Source organism: Pipistrellus kuhlii, unplaced genomic scaffold (assembly GCF_014108245.1).
Source record: "Pipistrellus kuhlii isolate mPipKuh1 unplaced genomic scaffold, mPipKuh1.p scaffold_m20_p_5, whole genome shotgun sequence".
Classification (NCBI taxonomy): domain Eukaryota; kingdom Metazoa; phylum Chordata; class Mammalia; order Chiroptera; family Vespertilionidae; genus Pipistrellus; species Pipistrellus kuhlii.
The window spans coordinates 38,894,925-38,912,315 of NW_023425551.1; the positions used below are offsets into that span (position 1 = coordinate 38,894,925).

The following is a 17,391-nucleotide window of genomic DNA, read 5'->3' on the forward strand; positions in this document are numbered from 1 at the left end:
CATTCATCTGCCTAGAGTGTCTTATAGCTGTAATGTCAAAGGGCTTCAAACAAGCTTAAATATGGTCTTTACCCTCAATCATCTTGATGAGCTATAAAACTTAAGTCTGAATTCTAGCGTGATAATTTTTCTTTGAATCTTTGTGTTAAGTTTAGGACTATTACTTGTTAACCAGAGGTTAAACTTTTCCTCCAGTCACAGAATAAATGGCAGAAACATAACTTTGCCTAATCCATAGGGGTGAGAAATAATGCTTATAAAACACTTAGCATGATGCTTGGCACATGGTAAATACCAATAAATGCTGGATGTTGCTATTGTTTTTATTATGTGAACTGAAATTTGAATTGAGACATTCGGAAAATTTTATTTTCTACTCTACTATATTGCATCTTTTAGAATATAAGTGGGCTAGTTACGCATGCATATTTTCATGTGCGTTTTTCCAACGTGATTTTAACCTATGGTAAGCTTGTCTTTACTCACAACATTTTGCCAAGTTATGATTCCTTTTTTTTTTAACCTGAAATCACATTTTACCTTTAGTGCTTTCATATTTTTACTTTTATATATTGAGTTTTACTTTTCTACTGTTTGTAGAAGAATGTAGAAAATGGTTTGTAAAATAGCCATGACATCTAGAACTATATTAGTTTCTTTATAGATTTTATATGTTTTGTGTTTTCTTTAATAATGTTACCACTAATGACAGAGCTTCTTTCAATGTGTATGTTTTTATCTATGTTCCTTCAGGAGGTATGCAGCCACATCTAATATAATAAACGTATTCTTCTGTAATATTTGCGTAGTTAGTTTTCTGGTGCAGAAAATGGGATTTAAAAAATTACCTATGACTGCATGGGTATTTCTAACTATATTTACTATAGTGCAGAAATTTGATTCTTCCCTCAGATCTACATTGCAGTAAATCCTTGGCATTTCCTGTATTTGCCTCTCTCTGATTTCTTCATGTTTACAGAAATGATTATAAGGTCTTAAAAATATTTGTATTGTGTTACAATAACAGATTATCATTCTTCTGATTCAGACTGACACTGCTTTAGCATACAAACCATGGAGCAGGAAGTATTTGCATATTCCAGGATATATATCAATAGCTTCTTTTCATACTAAAATACTAAGTGATTGCACATTTCTAAAACAAGTCTGTTTAGGGGTCAGTGTCTTGTACTTAATTGAAACTTGTTTTTGCTGTGTTAACTCTTACATTGGAGAGTCTAATTGCTGGCTTTAATTTTTTAACCAAGGGGTTTGTGGTTGTTTTTTTTGTTTTGTTTGTTTATTTGTTTGTTTTCAGAGTTCTGAATCAGATCCCCATAATACTCTTAGTTATACCCCTGTACCTCAACATTTTGTTGTGGAGAGGTCAAAAATGGTTCAGCTTTGTTGCCTATTTTAAATATTGCCTTGAGCCCTAGCCGGTTTGGCTCAGTGGATAGAGCATCACCTAAGGACTCAAGGGTCCCAGATTCGATTCTGGTCGAGAGCATATACTTAGTTGCAGGCTTGCTCCCCAGCCCTCGTCGGGCATGGGCAGGAGGCAGCCAATCAATGTGTCTCACATTGATGTTTCTCTCTGTCTCTCCCACTCCTTTCTACTCTCTCTAAAAATCAATGGAAAAATATCCTTGGGTAAGGATTAACAAATAAATAAGTAAACAAATAAATACTGCTTTTTAGTGCATTTTTCTTGGTATCTTATAGTTTTTCCCCCATACAGAATTCTGGTATTGCTTCTGGCTCTTTGCAAGGCAAACCTACATAAGGCTTTTCCAGATTCTTTTCCTAGGCTTAGTGAAATTTTTTTCAACCCAAGTAGGGAGAGAATTTATCAGTGTTTAAAGAGTGCGTGCACATGTGTGTCTTAGTGCATAAAAGTGTATCTTAGTGTGTAAAAGGAAAGTACAGGCTTCAGAATCAGATTTATGTTCAGATTTTAGGGCCAGCCCTTCTTATCCATGTGACCTTGAGGTACATTATTTTACTTTATCATTTATAAAGAGGATTAATGATACCTATCTTATACAATTGTTCTGATTTTTACTTAAAAGAATTTCTAGCACATAGAGGATGATCAGAAATGATGCCCCTTCCTAGGAAATAGGTTTTAGTTACTGAAGAAAAGCTTACTTATTCAGAAATAATGGGCAAAATCCATCCTATCCAAGTAAAAGTTATTTATTATCATTTGAAACCAGTACTTTGAAAAAGCTATAAATGGGCTGTGCAAATGGTGGTATTATTTTATTTAGACTCTGGTGTGTTAAAATGTACTCATGAACTTTGCTGTATTGATGCAAGCAGTTGAGTTAGTTGCCAAATGGATTTTAGTGGTTTGATATTCATCTTATTGAAAACTAAAGGACCTGAAATGGTCCTCTAACCACTAGTTCAAGTTGAAAGCATGCCAGGCAGGTTTTTACACAGAGAGAAAATACCAGATATTTAGTTAGCTTTTTCTGAGAACTGCTTGCTATGATATTCTTTCCCCAGGCATTTATATGCTTTTTTTTTTTTTCTCAGTACTTGAAGTAGTATTAGATATTACCCAAGAATTCCAGTGTAAAGTGTCACAGAGTCCAAATGTTGTATACTTGATTATTATAGTAATAAATATTTGCTTATTTGTAGTTACATGAAAAGGACTAAGATGTGGTCTTGCAGCAGTTTGATCTTTTTGTGGAATTGCTTTAGTTACATGTACTAGTTAATTCTGTGTTTTCTATAGTTGTTTCATATGTTCCCTTCCCCTAGGTAAATTGATTTAAATCATCAGGAATATGGGATTAATGTCTTATCTCTTTGTTCAAGAACTAATTATTTTAAGTGAAATTCTACTTTCAAAAAGTCTTCTTCCTTAGTTTCATCAGTTATTTTCACTGATTTTCCTTTAATTGAAAAAAGAACATGTAAGGATGGTATCCATGCATTTGTGTATACTCTCAATTGATATAGCAGTAATGTAAACAGAAACAGGAATAATATCATAGTATGCATTTAGTTTTAAATAACCGTTATTAATTGCTGGGCATATTGCATAAATGCCTTCTAACTCCAGATCACTATGAAATATCTTAGTATTTCCTCTTCTAATATTTCTGTCTAAATTTTCAATTCAAATAAAAAAAAGTGAGCAAATCATGAGTCAAAATTTGAGACAGTACTGAATTCATGGTTTACTATTTTATGTAGAATAACTTTCTATTGTTTGTTTATTGTTATGTGCTATGTGAAAATGACTGGATCTTTTTGGACCACGATGCTAAGATTGTTCCTTTACAATTTTGTATAATAGTACAAGTCCTATGTCTTTTCTAAACAAGGAAAATATTTTAACTTAGAATGCCACACATAAGCCAAATATACTTACTTTCCTCTTGGTACAGCAGTGTCCTAAAGCTTTTAGGAGAAGATGGTTTAAAAAATTGTTTTCATGTCTAGATTGTAAGTAAAATCACTTGACACAGTGAGTTGCAAAATGCAAACCTTCATTCAGAAGCTGCCTGTTTCTCATTTAGATCTGACATATTAAAAAGCATATAATTAATGGTTGACATTAGTAATTAACATTAACTTTATAGTGCTTAATATGCCATCATTCATCCATCAAATAACCAGAAATGCATAATGTCTTAGCATAAAGCTTTTAATTATATAAAATGGTTCTTCAGTTTTCATGTGGCATAAATGTTAAAAGTCCAAAATGTATTTAAAGATTTTTGTAAGCGTTTGTCAGATGTTAGCTATATTTTTGTTTCTTTTTAGGAATATGCATCAACAATTGTGTCAGGAACTTCGAAAGGAAAATGTGGACCTAGTTGTGCAGTCTTCATTGTCGGCTAGAGAGCGCCACCTTGCTGCAGTTGCCAGTGCACTGTGGAGACATTTCTTTTCATTTTTGAAGGGTCAGAGAATGTCACAAGCAGTGCCTTCCTCTCAACTTGCAGATGCTGCTGCAGGTCAGCTTTGTAATTTGCTAATTAGTTTCTCATTTTCCAAACTCTGTCAGTTTTTCCTTCTGTTGTTTGGTAACCAGATGGGAAAAATATTTAATAAATATTTTGATAACCAGATGAAAAAAATTACATTTGGCTTTGTTTATTATTTTCCTCTTAAAGGTAAAAATTAAGTGGTTATTTGCTAAAGATAAGATAATGTTCCATCTTAAGATTATTGAATGTAGATAAACTTTTCTTATGCATGCAATATTTGGAAAGTAAATAGTGTTGATTTATTCTAGTCCAAGTTATTTTCAAATTATGTGTGTTGATATCTCAGTATCTGCACGTTGTGTCAAGAGCGAAAGAATGTAGCCGGAGTTTCATTTTAGTACCAACTAGGTGAAATCAAAGTAATGTCGAATATATAGAACATTATTGTTCTGATTCTATTTTATGTTGTAACTTGTACTTGAGTTGATTATTAAACTAACAACATTTTAGGCTTTAATCTGAATTCGATGACTTGTAGGCATGGATTTGAATATATGAATGTGCATATATGCAGTTTTCTAAGAAGAGGGTTCAAGGGATATTTTGCCCAAAATATGTTAACAAGGACGGAATAGACAGAGATCAGTATGGTGACTGTATGTCTTTAAATGCAACTTATATGAAGGTATTTAATGTATTTTATTCTAATGCTTTAAAAAACCCAAGGTTTATTTTATTGTACCCTTGTACAGATTTTAAAAGATCTTGAATTCTGGTAGCACTTCCATAATTAAAACATAAATAATGATAGATTGAAAATTTCTGACAGGGCAATGGTTTTCCAACTACTGTAATGTCTATGAAAACACACATTGATACTCAATCAGTATAATCAAAGCAGTCATTAGTAACCGATGTTACTTACCTTCCATTCATCATTCCAGTGAACAAAAATGATAGCACACAAGTTTAGTGCTGTCCTAGGTGCTGAAAGTAAGTGGTATATAAATGTGGGCTTAAGGTTTGTTTTGAAATAAAGATAAGTTAGGAGAGAAAATTTTTCTGCATTTTAAAAAACAACAACAACCAACAGTTGATGAATATGCACTTTTATTGCCATTGGGAAAATACCAGTAGGAAAAGGATGGTAATCTTTTTCTCATATATAAGTTGCATGTTCTCATGGAGCTTATAGTCTAGTAGAGGGACAGAATAATCAATAAATAAGTAATGTAATATGTAATATGATAATAAGTGCTGTGGAGAAAAAGAAAAAATATAGAATAGGCTAGGGATAATATAGAATAGGCTAGGGATAAGGTAGGCCAGTGGCAGGTTCTACTTTTTAAAAATATATATATATATTTTTATTGATTTCAGAGAGAGATAGAAACATCAAGGGTGAGAAAGTATCATTGATTGGTTGCCTCCTGCATGCCTCCTGCTGGGGATTGAGCCCATAACCCAGGCACATCCCCTGACCGGAATTGAACCCAGGACTCTTCATTTCTCAGGTTGAAACTATCCACTGAGCCAAATCAGCCAGGGCTGTTCATTTAAATAGAGTAGTCATGGAGGCCTGAGCAAACCCAATGGAGGGAAGAGATCCATGCTATGCAGAGGCAAGAACATGTCTGGTGTGATTTAGGAACTACAGGGAAACCATAAAAGCTTGTATGGTTCAGAAAGGCAGAGAGTAGTCAGTAGCTTGTGGCTCAAGCTAGTTTGTATTCTACCTTGTATGAAGTTATAAAGCCTTTTGCTTTACTCTGAGATTGGAAACTGTTGGGAAGTTTTGAACAAATGAATAATATGATCCCTCTAGCTGCTAGACTGACAACAGACTATAGGAAGGCAAGGAGAGAAGCAGAGAGGCCATTTAGGGAACTATTGCAACAGCACAAAAATGAGCAGTTTGTGCTGAAGTGGTAGCACAGAGTTGGGAGCAGTGGCCAAATTTCCAATCCAAAGGTAGAGAAAGTATTTTAAAGGTAGCATGGTAAGCAGAATAGATAAAGAGAAAATTCCCTGTGTATGCTGAGATGAGGAAGATTGTGGCAGGAGCAGATTTTACGAGGGGAGACTAGGATTTTGACATTGGACACAGACATATTTTTAATATCCGTTAAAATCCCAGTAGGGATGTAAAATAGGCATGTGGATGAGCCTAGGCAATCCAAGCAGTCCAAGCTGGAAATGTAAATATGGAAACTGCTGATAATAATCTGTAAAGCTATAAACTAGATGAGATCACCTGTAGAGTTAATGATTGGTGAAAGGGAAGTTTGAGGACAAACTTCAGGTTTGTAAGGTACAGAGTAACTAAGAAAGAAGACTACAAAAGGAATGCCAGTGAAATAAGAGAAAACCAAGAAAGTGTGATGCCCTGGAAATCACATGACAGCATTTCAAGGAAGAGGAAGTGATCAATAGCTCAGATGCTGTTAATGGGTCAAGTCAGATGAGGCCAGAGAACCGTCCTTGGATTTATTAGCATGAGGGAGGTCACTAGTGACCTTGAAGAGAAGAGTAGTTTTGGTGTGGTGGTAGAAGCAAAGGCCTGATTGAAGATGGTTCAAGAGAAAATGTGAAAATAGGTATAGCAGACTGCATACATAGATAAATCTTTCTGAGTATCGCTGTTTACCGGAAGTAGAAAAAGGAGGATGTTAACTAGGGAGAGACATGGGGTCAAAAAGGTTTTTTGATAACCTGGGAGACATTTCAGCATAATGTAAACCGGAATTTCTGGAGTGGGGAGACTTGATGGTGCCAGAGTGTCAGTACCCAGGAGAAGAGGGATCCTGTAGAGGACTTGGTCTCAGATTATCTAATAACAGAAGAGAAGGCAGAGTAAATGGGCCCCATGGCAGCGGCTGGGTAGATGTGGTGGGAGCTGGTGGTAGTTTTCCTCTGATGTTTCTCATTTTTCTGTGAAGTAGTAATTAACGGCATTAGCTGGAAATGAAGATGGGGAAGAGAGAGGAGAAAAAAAACTGAAATAAACTAGAGCAGTGGTCGGCAAACTCATTAGTCAACAGAGCCAAATATCAGCAGTACAATTGAAATTTCTTCTGAGAGCCAAATTTTTTAAACTTAAACTTCTTCTAACACCACTTCTTCAAAATAGACTCACCCAGGTCGTGGTATTTTGTGGAAGAGCCACACTCAAGGGACCAAAGAGCCGCATGTAGCTCTCGAGCCGCAGTTTGCCAACCATGGAACTAGAGAAATGTAGGGATGCTGACCAGTTCTAAGGACCCACGTAGTAAAGTTTGTAATTAAAAATTTAAAGTGACATCAGTCAGCATGGCTGCTCACCAGCCATTTACTGGTGTGGATACATGTAGGGGGAAAACCAAGAGTTGAAATTAAACAGGTGGTGTTTTTTCCAGGCAAGTACAACAAATCAAGTGAGAAGCAAGGGGTTTGATGATATACACAAATGAGTACAATAATAAGCCATGCAATCAAGCTGCCTAAAAAGGGAAAGGAAGTCGGTCACAAAGGCAGTGAGGGACAGGATAAAGGTAGGATCAATGAATTGTAGGTCGTGGTGGAATCAAAGATTTGTTGGGAGTTGAGAACCTACAGGAGGAGAGTTGAAAAGCTAGTTTGGTGTCTGAAAGTGGATTTCTCAAGAGTTGAAATTGTGGAGAGATTGAATTTATTGTTAATGCCAAGATCTCTTGGTATCATCACCATGGGAGATAGATTCATTGAGGGAGAGGATTTCACAAAACTGAAAGGCCAGGACACTGGGAGAACCACATCAAGGATTATGAGGAGTGCTGTTAGTATGATAGTGAGCTACAATCTTCAAGGAAAGAGCGCAGATGACCTAGGAAGCAGTAGATGTAACAAGGAGAGTTAGTGGATGGTATAGTCTGATGACATGGGAACCAAAGCTAGAGGTTTTTGGAAGGAAGAAGGGAAAGTATTTTAGAAGCAGCAGTAAACTCACCCTATCTATAGAGCAAGTTGTATGAGAGGTTTGGGAGAATAAATAACCATCATTTAAGAATGCTGCATGAAACTAGTGCTTAATCAGGAATTTATTGACAAACAAATTAATATAGTACAAATTAAGTTGGATTCCCTGGAAATCTCAAAGTAAAGTATATTTGTTTAACATGGTTAATTAAGGAATTCTAGTTCCTGGGCTTAGTGGGTTCTGAAGGAAGCATAGTGTCATAGATGCTCTGTAGGTCAAGGTTTAATAGAAGAGAATGTACAGTGTCTAAGGTAAGAGTGAACTCTTCATCTGTGGCAGGTGGCAAGTAAATTAGCCTGATTGGAGAAGAGCAGATGCCAGAAATAGTTTTAGAAGGCACATTAGAAACACCCAGTTTAGAATTTGCAAATTGAGGGAGCCATTACAGATTCTGAGTAATGCTGAGATAAATTATCTGAGCCCTTTCTTAGAGATCTAGATGATTACAACAGAAATGTCTTTGAAAATATGAATTTAATTTGGTTTTAGCTTTTTCTATGTTTCTAAATATGACATTTATTATTTAGGGCTAATTCTTTTTTATCACTGTTGATATAATTTTGGGAGGGCAAAGGGTTTTTACAATTTTTCACCACAAGTTTCTCTCATTTTATATCTAGATTTTACTTTGCTGGCAATGGACATGCCCAGCACAGCTCCGTCAGATCTTCAGCCTCAACCAGTGAAAGCAATGATACAACTTTTTGGTTGGGATGATATCATCTGTCCTCAAGTTGCAGCAAGATATTTAAGTCATTTCCTCCAAAACAGGTAATTTTATTTCAGGTATTAACGTTAATGTATACCCATGATAGATTAATACACCAGGAAAGGAAAAAATTTCATAAATAAAACCTGGTCTCTACTATACATGCTCTCATTTTGGCAGTTCCTTGCTTTTAGATTTATCAGATTTTGACAGTAAGTAACAGTAGAAAAAGCTAACGTATGTCTCATGACCTGCTTTATAAAAATGCTACTGGTGGGTGTGGCTCGGTTGGTTGGAGCACCATCTCGTGCACCAAGAGGTTGCAGGGTCAATGCCCCGGTTGTGGGTTTGATCCCTGATCAGGACAAGTGCAGGAAGCAGCCACTCCCTTCTGCAGTGCTTGGCTTCCTTCTTTGCTGTCTTCAGTCTTCACTCCAAGCCTGTGTAGGCAAATGAACCGGTCTTGTACAACCTCTTGCTGGGTTAATCAACATTGATGTTTTTCTTTTCTTTCTTTTTTTTTAAGGTCTATTCGTTTTTAAAAATATATATTTTATTGATTTTTAAAGAGAGGGAGAGGAATAAAGATTAGAAACATCGATGAGAGAGAAACATCGATCAGCTGCCTCCTGCAACACCTCCTACTAGGGATGTGCCTGCAACCAAGGTATATGCACTTGACTGGTATCGAACCTGGGACCTTTTAGTCTGCAGTCCGATGCTCTATCCCAAACCAGTTAGGGCATCACATAAATGTTTCTCTCTTTCTCTGTCTCTGTCTCTGTCTCTTTCTAAGGCAATGGGAACAAATTCTCAGGTGGGGATTTAAAAAAAAAAAAAAAGTTACTGCTTAAGCCCTTTTTCAAAACTGTTTTTGTGAGACTTCCTTTTTTCTGTCCTGAAATGACCTATCTCACTCACCATTGTGAAAGAAATTATACATTGATACTGCTGAATTTGTAGACACTGGTATGTTATTGAGGTTTTAGATTTAATGGGTCGGCAACTAAGTAATTGCGAATTTTTTAAAAAAGACAATTTTTTCATGGAACTAAATAACTTTATTCTGTAATGTATTGCCCATTTTGATCAATGACCTTTTGCCATCTTTCAGGCAGCATCATAATCCCACGTTCAAAAAACTTCTGGTTTTTATTAGCAAAAAACTGAATCAGGTACGATTTGACATCATCATCATTATTGAAATTTTTACCATTCAGGGAGTTTTGTAAAGATCGAAACAAAAAGTAATCAGATGGTGCAAGGTCAGGACTATATGGTGGATGTGGCAAAACATCCCAACCAAGCTCCATTAATTTTTGCCGAGTGACCAAAGATGTGTGTGGCCTTGCATTGTCATGATGGAATACAACACCTTTTCGATTTGTCAATTCGGGCCGCTTTTCTTCAACTGCATTGTTTAATTCCGTTAGTTGTTCAATGTAGACATCAGAATTGATCGTTCGGTTGGGTGGTAAGAGTTCAAAGTAGACAATTCCTTTGTAATCCCACCAAACTGATAACAAAACCTTCTTTTGATGAATATCAGCTTTTGATGTTGTTTGAGTTGGTTCACCTGGCCTGCTCCAATCTTTTCCGCTTGATATTGTTGTAAACAACCCATTTTTCATCGCCAGTTATCAGTCGTTTTAAAAATGGATCATTTTCCTTACGTTTCTTTAGCAAATCGCAGCTGCTAATGCGTTGCGTTAACTGTGATTCTTTCAGTTCGTGAGGAACCCATGTATCAAGTTTTTGAACATAGCCAAGTTGTTTTAAGTGATTTTCAATGCATGTATGTGATACATGAAGCTTCTCTGCAATCTCACGTGTTGTACTGTGACAGTCCGAATTGATTATTGCTTTGATTAGGGCGTCATCAACTTCAACTGGACGACCAGAGCGTTTTTCATCTTTGAGTGAAAAATTACCAGAACGAAATTTGGCAAACCAATTTTGACACTGCCGTTCTTTTAAGGCTTCGTCACCATAAACAGCACATAACTTTTTATGAACTTGCAATGCGTTTTTCCCTTTGTGGAAATAAAAAAGCAAAATATGATGAAAATGTTCCTTTTGATTTTCCATTTTTCAACGAACGCCAAACGAAAACTACAAAACAGATCAAAAAACTTTTTTTACTGATTAACAGCTGAATAGCCAACTATCAAATAACAAAATGTGTTTTACATTTGTACTACGTCTGCAAACCTAAAAATTCAACTGAAGCCATATATGTGTGAAACCCTCAATTACTTAGTTGCCGACCCAATAATAATAGCTTTCCTTTTGACAACTAGATTTCAAAGATTTGACTCTTAACTTGGACGATGATTAACAAGACACATTTGCACCATGAACATTGGTTTCCTTATCCATAAGTATCTCCTGCCACATTGCATAAGAAATCTAAGGAACCCCAGTAAGAAAAAATATACAATAAGTAAGGTTAAAATAGAAATAGTATAATTAGGAAGACTTAAATAAGAATATTAATATGATGAAAAATAAAATAACCTAAGAGACCAGTCAGTGAAAATGAGTGATTCATTGGTAGATATTCTCATGAAGTCATTTCTCATTGGCTTTCAGTTGTCAAATAATGGAGGTCAGCTTCAATTGAATTACTTTTAACTTGAGAATTCTATAACAACAACAAACATTTATTTATTTAACACATTGGCTGAAATTATTTTAGTTTTAAAATAATAGTGTATTAGTAACAGTTTAAAAAATTGAAGTACAAAGATAGATGTTAAATAGCTTTGGAAAGGTTGTACAGATAATAAGTGACCAACCTGAGTTCTTCTGTATTATATACTCTTTTTATGACAACTTGTATTGAAAGTTTTTTTTTAATATATTTTTATTGATTTCAGAGATGAAGGAAGAGGGGAGAGAGAGAGATAGAAATATTAAAGATGAGAGAGAATCATTGATTGGGTACCTCTTTCATGTCCCCTACTGGGGATTGAGCCCAAAACTCAGGCATGTGCCCTTGACTGGAATCGAACCTGGGACTATTCCATCTGCATGCCAATGCTCTACCCACTGAACCAAACCAGCCAGGGTCAAAGTATTTTAAAGCAGTGTTTTTGGAATTATTATGTATAAGTATTTTTAAATTTTCTGACTTCACATAACACTTTATAGTAAGCTTAAGATCATCCTTACCCTTTCTATGCCCACTTATAAAATGATTAGAAATCAAATCAGCCAGGCTTTAGGCTTTGTAGAAAGAATTTTTTAAAAAAAATCAGATCTTATTTTGGGATTATTTAATAATGACAGCCTCTGTGGTGGGGGAGCAAGAAAGGAAGGGACAGGAAGGGGATTGATCTATATATACACTCACACAGAAAACATTTTATTTTTAACTTTTTTCTTACAGATGTAGGCATGATTTCTTTTCTATTTATTTACTCTACTGTTTATTTTGTCTACTTGGCATTTCCTTCATTATTCTCTCATCTAGTTAGTTATCAGCACCTTCCTTGCTTTCCCCCTTTAATTATATTCTTTTTTACCTCTTTTACTTGGCAAAAACCCTACACATAGCCATAAATGGGAAAAAGAAAATTAAATAAGAACATTACAAATGAAATCAAAAGTACAAGGTGGGCAAAAGTATGTTTGCAGTTGTGAGTATGCCAAACATAGAATTTATTCTTGTACTAGAAGCCCATTGCAGGAAGATTCTTGTAAGAATGGGGCTTCCTGCAGACGGAGTGAAGCAAAGAAAGGAGCAAGGCCTGCCAAGGTGGGTTCTGTTCCCATCTCCACTGCCTTGGCTCACTCCCTTCTGCAGTGTTTGGTTTCCTTCTATGCTGTCTTCAGTCTTCACTCTAGGCCTGTGTATGCAAATTAACTGCCACCTTTGCTGGGTTAATTTGCATGCTCGCTCTGATTGGCTGGTGGGTGTAGCCGAAGGACAGTCAATTTGCATGTTTCTCTTTTATTAGGGTTGCTTATTATTTACTAGAGGCCTGTGCATGAATTCCTGCACCAGTGGGGTCCCTCAGCCTGGCCTGTAAGATCGGGCTGAAACTGGCTCTCTGACATCACCCAAGGGGATCTGGGATTTCAAGAGGGCACAGACCAGGCTGAGGGACCTCACCAGTGCACTATCAGTCCGTGAGAGGGCTCCAGGGTATGTCTGGCCTGTCTCATTCCCGATTGACTGGACTCCAGCAGCAAGCTAACCTACCAGTTGGAGCGTCTGCCCCCTTTGTGGTCAGTGCACATCATAGCAAGTGGTTGAGCAGCCTTAGCATATCGTTAGCATATTACACTTTGATTAGTTGAGCAGATGACTGGACGACTAGACACAGCATATTAGGTGTAGGACTGTATTATTTTCTATAAGGACACTGGAAACATCTTTTTGTTCAACCCCGTATTTATCTATAATGTCTTACTGTGTGTATCTGTAGTGTACATTTTCAGCAGTGTATGTCTACATTAGTTAAATTTGTCTATGAGGCCAACAAGTGAGGAATGTTCGAATTTTTTTATTTTTTTTATTTCTAATCTCTTATACTCCAGGAAAGTAATGATGCCAGGTTTTATTTTTGTTTTTAATATTTATCAATTTATCTTTCAGCATGTTATGTGAAGCACTTTCTTATTCAGGCTGTGTATCTTTTCAAGCCTTAACTATAAGATCATGGATCCGTTGCATTTTGCAAATGTATGTAAAAAGCCTCAGCTTACCTGATGATTTATTAATTGATATAAATCTGGAACAGGCAGTTGGTAAGTATTGCAGGTGTTGTGCTTTCTAGTTAGCTAAATATATTTAAAATTTTCTGTTTTCCATAAATTAAGAGAAAAAATAAGAAAAATATTGTAATTAACTATGAATATAAACAAAAATTTACTTCCTTTTGTAGCCCATTTCTGTTTTCCTGATATTTTCCTGTTACTATATATGATAATTTCTCTCCTGTAAAGATAAAAGAACTTATTTCCTTGGAAGCCAAAAATACAAAAACAAAAAACTTGATCTTCGGTGACAACCATCTTTTACCTTGAAGAAACTGATCACAAAAAAAGTGGAAATATGAAGTAAATAACCAGATATCACACAGTGAAAACCCTAAAAAGAAAAATATCCAATTATGATAATTTTCTCCCATTGTAGTAGATATTTTGCTTTGCTTTTGCTTTATATTTTGTCATCGAGTGATATTTGTGCCTTTTTTTTAAATATATTTTTATGCAGTTCTGGTTGCCTGGAGGGCATGCCTTTTCCTAAAGCTGTTCTTTATGGCCATTTATAAATTGCACAAAGTGTAGACTGAAAAATGCCTCAGACTTTCTTTGATATGTTATTACATTAGTTGACTTTACATGAATAACTTCTTTAGGGCTGTGTTGTTCAAATAAGTACATGTTTGTTTTTTAAATAAAACCTTTCCTTAGTGACAAAAAATTTGAAGTTTTTAATTATGTGGAAATTTGAATTTAAAGGAAAGCATGTCATAAATTAAGAATACTACATTTCCTGCTTTTATACATATATAAAATATAAATTTATATAGTAAACATTACATAAATATCGTTACTTTATTTTAACAGAAAAAGAGTACATGGAACAGTTGTCTGAACTGACAAGGTTGCTGTTTAAACTCTCAGAAGTAAAGAATATTTTCTCAGAGGCTCATGTTGAATGTTTACCCACCCCAGAAGACCCTAAAAGAGCACTAATTCAATTCCTTGAGGTATTTTTCAGTTAATATAATTGTCTAGATCAGATACAGTCATATTTCCAAACACCTTGAAGTATTTATACTGTTCTTCTATAAAAGGAAATCTTGTAAATTGAATCATATTATTGGGTGCCCAATATTATGAAATTCTGGATAAGTAAAAATATGGATCTAAGATATAGTACAATTCACTCTTAAAGGCAGAAGAATTACATTTAATGAAATATAGGAGGAAAGAATGCTACATATAAGCCTTATACCTTACACTAAAGCTAACCTAAATTGTAGGAATATCTTATTGTTGGATTGTTAGATAACAATATTCTTTCGATACTTGGGAACTAAATTTTCTTGTATATGTTTCATAATACTTCTAACTTACTGTTTACTATCATGTAATAAACAGTGTACATTTTAGAGTAAAAAATTTTAATCTCTTCAGCATAGGCAGCACCCTACTTCATGTGATAGTGTGATTGGGGCTTTAAAATTTAATCTATTTAATCTATTCTGTCTCCATAAAAAATAGTTTTAGTCAACATTTTATTTTCAAATATTAATTTTGTAGGAATCTATGTGATAGTATTTGCTTTATTGCCTAATTGAGGTAATTAATGTGTTTGGATTTATGTTTCTCTAAGCTATTCATAGTAAAAGTTGGTTTATTTTCCCAGAAAGAGATTGGTTTTGACTGCAATGCAAACAATTAAAACCCATAAGCTTTTTTTTCAAATGAGAAATCTTCCGTTGGTTTTCATTAAGTTAAAGTACAGTTTTATGATAATTAGCAATGCCATATAAATCCTAAAAATACCTAATAATAGTACCTGCAGATATAAAATACACATTTTTGCCTAGTTCGTGTGGCTCAGTGGTTGAGATCACTGTTCGATTTCTGGTTCGGGCACATGCAGGCTTGATTCCCATAAAGGGCGTGCAGAAGTTTCTCTCTCTCTCCCTCTTTCTTCTCTGAAAGCAATAAAAATATATTTAAAATAAAATACACATTTTTGTTCTTTTATTTGATGGTTGATTGGATCTCAACCTGTAATTAATTAAATGTGCTGGTAATCGTCCTGGACCAGAAAGGGAGGTAGAAGACATGCATTCCACTGAAAAGCTCTTTTAATTTAATCCAGTCCACATTAATTATTCTCTTGGCAACCAGTAAATAATAGTTGTGTGCTAAATGCTGGATAGATAGTATATACTATGTTAGGATTACTTAGGGATTTGAAGAACAAAAAGAAGTAGTCCCTGATCTTAAAGGACTTGTCTGAAAATATGGAATATACACAAAGTTTAAAATAATAAGACAGTACAGTATATGCTAAGTGCTAATTAGTTGATAGATCAATCAGTAGATTAAGAATTCAGAGCCTCTTGGTATAAGTAGTTTGAATTTTATGCCACAAACAGTGTGAAGGCTTTATACATTTTTAAGTAGGCCTAATTTGATTAAATGACTTTTCAGGAAAATTAATAACTATAGAGTGGATTCTGGGAGCGTCTGAAAGCTCTTTGACTTTAACCACCTGTCTCTCCTGATCTCTGCGTGACATCATCATGACTTTCCACTCTCTTTTCTCCAAGTGCAACATCTTCTTAAGGTGTCACTTGATTACCTATCCACCTAGACTGTATCTCTGAGGTCTCACTTCAACTACCCTTACCAATACCCACAGAATCATCTACCCTTGTCTTTGGTCATATCTGCAAACACTCACTTTCTCTCTGTCTTATCTGCTGAAACTGCAGTAGAAAAATCACCTAATTGTATACATCAGTACGGTTGTGTCTAATTCAGGTAATTGAATTCCACCATAAGTCCCCAAAAATAGTTTGAAAACGTTAGTACTCAAACCTTCTAACCTATCTCTAGCTAGACTTTTTTGACTTCCATTCTTTTTGTGCTTATTTTCACCCTTCCTCAGTTTATTCTTTGATTTCCTCTTCTCCCCACTTCACCATTCTTACTGTCTCATCTTATATTTTCTCTCTTCCATCTCCTGTTTTTCCATCTCTACTCTTTGTACCTCATCCTTTTTTCCTCTGAGAAAGCTAAGCTGGCATCTAATGGCTCATACGCACATTTTTTTAGGGGGTGGGAGGAGTGTCAATTCATAATCTCAAAGCTGAACTTTGTAGATACTACACTTGATCTTAGCCAAAAGGCCGAGAAGCGACTGAATTTTATAGAAGTCTTGTAAAAGTTTGATAACCTGACCCTAGATGATCTTTGTATGAATTTGGGGATTTTGAAGTCCCAGTTTTATGCTAGGATATTTGGAAGTCTCTGTGATTTTGGTTATAAGCTTCTTTTACTTCTTTTTACTAATATTTTGCTGAGTCAGATTAATGAGTAATTATCTGTGAATTGTGTTGTTTTTCGCTTTAACCTGTATTTTAATTATAAAAAGGCAATTCTTAATTGCATTTTAATTTCTGTGAACATTTGTTGAAAAGTTAAGGATGAAGGCTTAAATATAAGGTATGTGTCTAGAGAGAAAAATTACCTTTATTTTTAAAAGTCTATACTTTATAAAACTTGGAAAGCTAAATCATGTTTTTCTTATTTATAGGCTGTTGGTATAACTTACAGGAATCTGCAGAAACATTCTGATAAATCTGCCATGGTCAAAAAGTCCTTAGAATACCTTGGTGAAATATTAAAATATATAAAACCTTATTTGGGGAAAAAAATTTCAAGTGCAGGGCTGCAACTGACGTATAGGATGATGGGTATGTATTTCTGACATTATTAAAACTTCGTGAGGTTGAGTCTTTTTCATGATGGATAGGAATATATCAATATAGTAGCTAAATCACTGTTCTCCTTACAATCATAAGAATAATCTGAAAGACAAAATAATTCATGTTGGCTTTCAAGTGTATCTCTGTCTTGCCCCACCTTCCTTCAGAACTTTTCTTGTTATGCTTGTGTTAATATTAAAATTAATTATGATCAATACAGAAAATATGCCAACACCAATTGCCATCAGTAGTCTGTTATGAATCCATACA

The 17,391-nt window shown here is 35.0% G+C and overlaps 1 protein-coding gene and 1 pseudogene across 3 annotated transcripts in view; one reads left to right on the forward strand and one right to left on the reverse strand.

The window, feature by feature from the left end:
- MMS22L (MMS22 like, DNA repair protein) overlaps positions 1 to 17,391 on the forward strand; it is a 97,354-nt gene that overhangs the window by 60,551 nt on the left and 19,412 nt on the right. For all 3 annotated transcript variants that reach the window (XM_036415108.2, XM_045572693.1, XM_045572694.1), the window contains 5 exons: positions 3,787 to 3,980; positions 8,568 to 8,718; positions 13,260 to 13,411; positions 14,237 to 14,379; positions 16,950 to 17,109. In XM_036415108.2, the coding sequence (XP_036271001.1) occupies positions 3,787 to 3,980; positions 8,568 to 8,718; positions 13,260 to 13,411; positions 14,237 to 14,379; positions 16,950 to 17,109 (800 nt within the window). The remainder of the gene's footprint in view (positions 1 to 3,786; positions 3,981 to 8,567; positions 8,719 to 13,259; positions 13,412 to 14,236; positions 14,380 to 16,949; positions 17,110 to 17,391) is intronic.
- On the reverse strand, positions 16,467 to 16,554 carry LOC118706268 (annotated as a pseudogene).